The sequence below is a fragment of the Psittacula echo genome (genome assembly GCF_963264785.1).
Source record: "Psittacula echo genome assembly, chromosome: 11".
NCBI lineage: Eukaryota > Metazoa > Chordata > Aves > Psittaciformes > Psittacidae > Psittacula > Psittacula echo.
Window position 1 is genome coordinate 6386435 of NC_137746.1, and position 7787 is coordinate 6394221.

The 7787-nt window shown below is 52.4% G+C and overlaps 1 protein-coding gene across 1 annotated transcript; it reads right to left on the reverse strand.

Moving 5' to 3' along the window:
- Positions 1 to 3715: 3715 nt before the first annotated feature.
- On the reverse strand, positions 3716 to 6843 carry SPARC (secreted protein acidic and cysteine rich; the record flags this gene model as incomplete). The annotated part of the gene is made up of 9 exons (XM_080627271.1): positions 3716 to 3844; positions 4037 to 4185; positions 4852 to 5000; positions 5154 to 5287; positions 5442 to 5562; positions 5803 to 5924; positions 6315 to 6399; positions 6561 to 6611; positions 6787 to 6843. The coding sequence occupies 9 exons, from the start codon at positions 6841 to 6843 to the stop codon at positions 3816 to 3818; spliced, it is 897 nt and encodes a 298-aa protein (XP_080483397.1). The 3' UTR covers positions 3716 to 3815.
- Positions 6844 to 7787: the final 944 nt, after the last annotated feature.

The window sequence follows — 7787 nt, forward strand, 5'->3', positions numbered from 1 at the left end:
CCCAACACGGCAGATACGGACCCCAGCTCCTATCCCGGTACTCCCGTCCAATCCCACCCCGCTCCATCTCCCCAGCGCCGTGCTCCGTCCCTTGCCCTGCCGCTCCCCCCGCCGGCCGCGCCGCGCCGCTGCCGCCGCGCTGGGATGCAGGAGGAGGATGTGTGTGAAGGGTTTCTGCCTCCCTCCTGCTCTTCCTCCAGGCAGGCAGCTGCACCCGCTGAACTGTTTTCCCCTGGCATTGTCTCTTCACCGCAGGCTGGGTTTGTTTTGTCTGAGTTTGCGATACCTAGGCTGGTTTAAGCCAAAAGAAGGATCTGCAATGGATATGGGCAGTTCAGGAGCTGCTCCACTAGCTGGAGCAGGGCAGAGGGGTGGAGGTGGTGGTGCTGCCAAGGCCTGGACCCACGCTGGGCCAGATCGTGACGAGCTCCCTCAGCAGCAAGTCCGGGTGTGCTTGGACTGCTGTGAGATACATAAGCACTAGCAAAGAAGCTTTATCAACCCCACCACTGTGGGCCAGCTGAATGTGGGTCAAAGCCTTCAGTTACGTGGCTCAATCTTCTTTGCAGAACTGATTTTAGCTAACAAGGCTCAGGACTATGTGAAATACTAGCCTTCACATGGGTTTAACGCTGTGGGTTTCCCATGGCACCATTAGCTAGAGCAGAAACATCTCTGGGTGCAGCTACACCTTGCAAACAGTGAGCCTTGCAGTCCAGGTCATTCCCAGGTGTGTGACTGGAGTTGTCAGTGATCCTAGAGTGTCACATTTTTGCATCCCCTGCATAAATATTTAAGCCAGAAACCTTAATGCAGCATTTATACCATAGTTTGTTTCTTTTGTAAAAGTAAGGGTCAGGAAAACAGACAGGAAAATACTAATCCCTACACAAATCTTTGTCTTTCCCATCTCTTCTCTCCTGGATGCAGGACAAAGCTCAGTGAGCTGCTGCCTTCTGCTGCCCTGAGTAACTACAGCAAAATTAACCATGTCTGCCTGCAGATGCACTGTAGTACTCGGGTCAGGTTGTGCTTGTGTCGGGCTGGTTTTGGACCCCCATCTCTGTTATTTTTTTCTCTGTTTTTCAAGTTCGCAAACTGTGTCCTCAGTCAGCACTAACCACAAGGAGAATTTCCACTTGGAAAGTACAGGCGCTGTGCAGGCACTGGAAAGCTCGATTTCAGCTGTAACAGGGAAAGGGCTGTTCCGTTCCACCCTTGCTGACCATCAAGGTCTGAAAGCTTAAAAAGGCCAGCTTATTCCTCAAGTCCTGATGTAACCCCATGTATGGCGTTAGCCCCAAGGCAGTGAAATTCCAGCAACTTGAGACTTCAGGCTGTGACCTTTGAAGGGTTAAGGAAGGCCCAGCTGCAAACTCCTGAGCTCATTTTGATGCTCAGGATGAGCATAATGAGTTAAAGCCAGGATAGCTGCAATTGCAGTAGCACTGAGTTGGGGGTCTTTTGGGCTCTGCCAGGCTGTTGGACATGAGTATCATCCCCTGGGATGGAACATGGACATAGAGATGGATCCCATTGCCTTCCTGAGCCATGATATCTGGCTCTCCCGGTGGAGCCTGCTCTGGTTTAGAGCTGATTCCTGCACAAGAGGGGAAGGCAGAGGGGAGGAGGGCTGCAGAGCCTTCCCTTGCTGTCCAGCAGTGCTGGCGGGGAGGGCTGGAGCTGGCAGGAATGCGGCTGTGTCTTGGCGGAGGAGCATGAGTGGGAGTTTCTGGCTGAGAGGGAGCGACTGGAAAGCAGGTTCACACAGGGCAGCCCATCTCCCTCAGTCCTGCCTGCCTTCCTGTGCTTTTCCTGCCCAAATCTCCCCCTGTCCACCTTGCAAGGTAGCATCCACTGCATCTCTGATGAGAAACCCCTCTCTAGTTAATGGCTTCTCTGAGAAGCAGTGTGGCTGCATGGAATGACCCCTGGGGTTCAAGGCAGGGGGAGAAAACCTTTGCTTGGCCCCTCTGGGCATCAGCTTTCCCACTGGGTTCAAACAGCTTGGCACAGCACCGGCACAGTGACCGTCCCCACTGGGACCTGCTCAGGGCTCTGCAGCCAGGAGAGACCATGAGCAGGATCTGACTTACAGCTCTGCCTGGAGCACAACACATCCAGCCAGGGGGTGTTAGCAGGGGACCTCACAGCTTAACCAGAGCTCTTGCAATATGGGTATTTTTAGGCCATGCAAATGGTGGTGTTTATTTTCCTACTGTTGTGCCTTTTCACCTTTCCCAGGGATTTTATTGCTCATGAAAGCAAGGGCCTTAGATCCATGTGAGCGTCTGTGCTGGCTGCTGCACTGACCCTGTCTGCCTCCATCTGCCTATGTATTACCCATCTGACATACCCCAAGGAATCCATTTACAGGGAGGTGATGGGCTGTGACTGGCAGGAGCACCTCAGCTTACCCTGACCAGACTCTTCCCTGTAGGTAGGATACTTCTATTAAACTTGAACACATGCACAAGGTTGGTGATGCATGTGCAATCCCCCTTGTTGGGATGGGACAAAACAGAGGAACATTGCAAGCTCATTTATTGTCAGTGTTTCAAATCAGTATTTTTTATTACAGAGGCTCATCAGGTTGCTCACACTGTGGCAGAAATTTAATAATATAAGGCACAGGGAACATTCAGAGGTAAAAAAGGAGTTCTCAGCCTGCGAGACGTAACCATCCCTTCGCTCCTGTCAGGACACTCTCTATAAAGCAAAATCCAAATACCTCAATATCTTCACCCTTTTTTCCCACCCATCCCTTAAACCCTGAAATCCACAATAGGAAAAATAAATCACAGCCTTTCCCTCGAGCACGTGGCAAGCACAACTCTCTCTATGCACAAATGTCCCTTCCAAGACTGACACAGCTTCCCTGGGACAGCAGGGCTGGAATTTAAGCACAACCAAGGCAGAGGTGGGAAGTGCTCAGGGGCACTGTGATTTGGGGAGAGCCAAGAGCTTTATCTCAGCAACAGCAAGGTCAGCCCCACACACCAGGGGAACAGGTGGCTGCACGCGCTCGCCCTTTGCAGCACAGAAAACACAGCAGTACGGTCATCGAGTAACGGTAAAGCACACAGCACTTTCAAACCTTTATTGGTGGAGGGGATTTTACAGGGTGGGATGCATTTCATCTTATTGGTTCTGAATTTTGTGCGCTTTCCTATCCATTTGGTTGATTAGCCCTTCTTTTTGTGCCCAATGATTGTTCAATTCAAGCCCTGGGAATGGGGGGTAAAAAAAGGGGGGAAACAAAATCCTACCACTCTGTATCTTTCTCATCCCTCTCCATCCCCCCTACCACGAGCTGGGTGACCACAGTGTCACCCACAGCTGCTCTGCTCGAAAAGCCCAATCCTCCTACATCCCCTGCCTTCCCTTGCTCTGCCTTCCCTTGCTGGTGGTCAATATTGGGCTGTGAATCAGCTGAGAGGTCTTTGCATCTAATGCAGACGTGTCCAAGAATGTGCTGTTAGTAACTTGTTAAGAGAAGTCGATCTGAGAGCGGATACTGAGACAGCGAGGATATTTAGGACAGGAACAGGGTCAGTCAATGGTAAAGACACATCAGAGAGAGAAAGAGCTGGTGGAAGCTTGTGGAAACAGCTGAGTGAGTAATCTAGTGGTAATAGATTAGGCTATGAGTGAGGGCTGTTATTTCTCTTAGCACCATTCCTACATATGTTTAGGTCTATATTAGCACCTTGTTCCCAGGGAAAAACAAAACAAAACAAAAGCGGTTTAAAAACCAAAGGAAGTGGGAAGGTTAAAATAAGACAAAGTTGGCAGCAGAGAAGGAAGCTGGGGGTTTAGATCACAAGATCCTTGTCAATGTCCTCTGTGGAAGGAAAAGAGAGAGACAAGGTTAGGAGGTGGATACTGACAAAGTCCCATTGCTGTGATCCCCGCTCCCTGCTCTCCACTGCTTTTCCCTTCCCAGGACCGGCTGTAATTCAGTGCTTTGTGTGAGCTTTTGGGGGTGCTTTTCCATGTCCTTTCCATCCCCATTCCTTCCCAGCTCAGTACTTACGCTCCTTAATGCCAAAGCAGCTGGCCCACTCCTCCAGGGCAATGTACTTGTCGTTGTCCAGGTCACAAGCCTCGAAGAAGCGGGTGGTGCAGTGCTCCATGGGGATGAGGGGAGCACGGAGAGGGGCCAGCTCAGTGTGGGACAGGTACCTGCAAGGTGATTGCGTGGTCAGTGCATCGCCTGCCAGCACCAGCTGCCCTCCCAGTCGGAAGGGTGATGCTTTGCCATGTGCAGGGGCCAGCACAGGGCAAGATGCTGGTCCCATTTTTCTGCCTGGTTTGACCACTGTCCCAGTGCCCTCCCAGTATCAGCCACTGGGTGGCATGAAGGTCAGGGACTGGTGTTTGCTTTTGTAACCCACAGTGCTAGTCGCAAAATAGCCAGCAGCTGATGGTCCCCCCTCACCCCTTCCCCTTGGATCTGGGTGTGTGATCACTCTCATGCCCATCTCCTGCTTCCAGCTAAGCCAGCAGCTGTTCTTTCAGCTGCTGAAGTTATCCCAGGGCCTTTGGACTACGATATTTTAGGGAACTATCATAGGACAGTATATCTGAGAAGGCAGAAACTGCACACCCAAAGGAGATGCGAGCAGCTGGAGCAGGGAGGGACCTCTCTTTCTGAAGAAATGAAAGCAAAACTGCCTCTACTCCAGGCTCGTTTGCCCCAGCCCTTGCTCTGTGTGTTGTCCCTTTGCCTGTGCCTCTGCAACCATGCAGCTTGTGTCACATCTCCACCTTGCCTCGACACCTTCTGCCACCAAATCATCCTGGTCCTTTAGCAGGAAAGGGTCCCCATCCTGCTCTGCTGACACTTACCCATCAATGGGGTGCTGGTCCAGCTGCCCAAACTGCCAGTGCACGGGGAAGATGTACATGTTGTAGTTCTTCTCAAAGTCACGGGCCAGCAGCTCCACGGTGTGGTCTCCAGCCTCCAGGCGCTTCTCATTCTCATGAATCTTCTTCACCTATCACAGGAGAGGCCAGGGAGACCTTGTCAGAAGGGGAATGGTGTACAAGAGGAACCCTGGGAGATGCCCACAGCTCATTCTGATGGGTTCCCATGTGTGCTGGGCTCCATTGGTGGGGTGAGCTCCCAGGTTCCCTCCCCAGTCCCTCACCTTGAGCTTCTGCTTCTCTGTCAGCAGGTTGTTGTCCTCATCGCGCTCGTACAGGGTGATCAGCACGTTCTTGAGCCAGTCCCGCATGCGCAGGGGGAACTCGGTCAGCTCTGTGTCCAGGCAGGCAGGGATGACTGGAAACCATATGTGATACTCAGTGTAGTGTCTGGACATGCAGCCCCAGAGCCCTCCCACCTCATCCTTGAGCCTTTGCTCTCCCTCACCCCACAGGCAAGAGGGCTGTGCTCAGGTTGGGGTCCCCTTGTCTAGGGGAATGGCTCCACTTACATTTGCAAGGCCCAATGTAGTCCAGGTGCAGTTTGTGTCCCTTCTTGGTTCCCTCCAAGGTGCACTTAGTGGCAAAGAAATGGCAGGAGGAGTCGTAGGTCTTGTTGTCAGTGCCACAGACCTGTGCAGGATGGGGAGATGCTGTGTGAGAGGCAGTGAAGCCCAGCCTTGCTGGGGAGTCAGCAGGGACAGCCTCCAAATGAGATGTTTAACTCATTTCCCGGGGTGAACAGTGGCTCTTGGTCATCATTGACTGAGGCCAGACAGGGAGCTGTCACCCTGAGTTCTCTCCCCCCTCTCTGGGGATATCGTATGTGAGGTCTTTCCCTGCTCTGGTCCATCAAGCAGCTTCTGTCCTCACCTTCTCGAAGACACCGGCGGTGGCGGGGCAGCTGGAGGGGTCCTGGCACACACACATGGGCGAGTTGTTGTCATCCACCTCGCACACCTTGCCATGCTTGCAGTGGTGGTTCTGGCACGGATCTGTGAGAGGGCAGGGAGCAAAGTCAGAGCCTGCGCCATCCTCACCTCCCATGAGCTGCCCGGGGTATCTCAGCACAGAGGGAAGACAGAAACTTCACCAGGGAGAGCCCTGAGCACCTCTTCTTGCACTGGGAAGATGTGAGGGCTTCCAGAAGTCTGTGTTAGCCCTCGGGCTAACCCTGGGCTCCCTTCTGTAGTCACACAATGCAATGGCAATGCTTCAGAGGATACCTCTCTTGCTTTAAATGTGCATCTAGGTTGGCATTGTCCTTGTGCTTTACCCTTCCCAAAGAAGCTCCTTACTGTTAGGGGTGGCTGAAGCTCCCCCACTTTTCTCCATGGAAGAGACAATGTCTTTGCCTGCTGGAGGGCAGGGGAAGAGCAACTTACTCTCTGCAACAATCTCCTCTACATCCTCTGTGGGTTCCTCAAACTCTCCCACCTCCACCTGGACGGGGTTGGCCCCCACAGGCTCCTGCAAAAGAGGTCATTGTTTCTGCTGGGGGTGCACAAAGAGCTCAGTACCAGATCCCAGGGGCAGAGCATCCCCCGCATTGCCCCTGCTCCCTCATGCTTTGGAGATGCTCTTCCCAGAGCGGTGGGTGGGATGGGATGAGGAGGAGCAGAGTCACCTACCTCTGTGGTGGGATCTTCAATGACCTCTGTCTCATCGGGCAGAGCCTCCTGCTGTAGGGGAAAGGGACCATGAGATAGAGTCTGGGGGGGGATGACCCACTGGGTTTCCTCTCCTCCTATTGCCCCCCATCCCTCAGGGTTTTGTTCCTTATAGAAGAAAATCCCCATCAAATACATCAGACTGACAACCGTGACAGCAAGAGGCTCCATTGTCCCTTCTACTTACCGGAGCTGCCAGGGCTTTGCCTGCCAGGCAGAGAAGGAAAAAGATCCAGGCCCTCATCTTTCAGCAGACCCTGAATAAAGGAGAGGAAAAGGAGGGATGAGGAAGGAGGCCACTCTGTGCCGCTGGGCTCCAGGCCGAGCTCACGGCTGGCAGTCAGGCACTTAGAAAAGCGTGTTCTCTTGTTTCTGCCTCATCTGTTCAGTATTACAGACCCACATGCTGGCTTTTCTAGCCAAAACCTTAAGCTAAATCATGTTTCCAACACAAATTCTTTTGATTTTACAAAATAGGACTGCAGGGGTTTAGATTTCTGTTGCTTTCCTGAATGCCTTTACAAAAACTGCAGTCAAAATGGCAGTTCCCCTTTTCCTCACAGGAAAGGAGCCAAGTTTTTTGGACCAAACCCTCAATTATTAAAGTTAAAAGGCCCCGATATGAGCCCCAGGTACAAGCAATGAAACTCTACCATTTGGTTTGTCAGACGAAATGTGAAAGTGGAGGAAGGAAAGAGATAGCAAAGAGTCAGTGAGATGGAGCACTTGAGAATTAATTCCTTTAGAAAACCCCTTCCCACATGGACAAAGACATTTGTAGCAGTATCTGGGACCAGTCTCCCTTCCCCAGCACCCCCAGATGTTGGGGTCTTTGCTATAGCTTTTCACTTTCCTACTCAGACCTGAGGGTCCTCCAGCTGTGTTTGAGGGATCCAGGATGCTTCGGGGTTGCATCCTGCTGGGAGATGCCCCATCCCTGGCAGTGTTCAAGGCCACGTTGGACGGGGCTGGGAGCAACCTGCTTTAGTGGAAGGTGTCCCTGCCTGTGGCAGGGGGTTGGAACTGGATGAGCTTTAAGGTCCCTTCCAACCCAAACCAGTCTGTGATGCTGTGATTTGAGCTCGAGCAGGGTGAACCCTTTGCACCCTCCTAATCTAGGCTGTTGCAGGGACTGTGTAAGATGAAAGATCCAGATAGCCCAGCTAACACTGGCTGCAATGCGAGCCA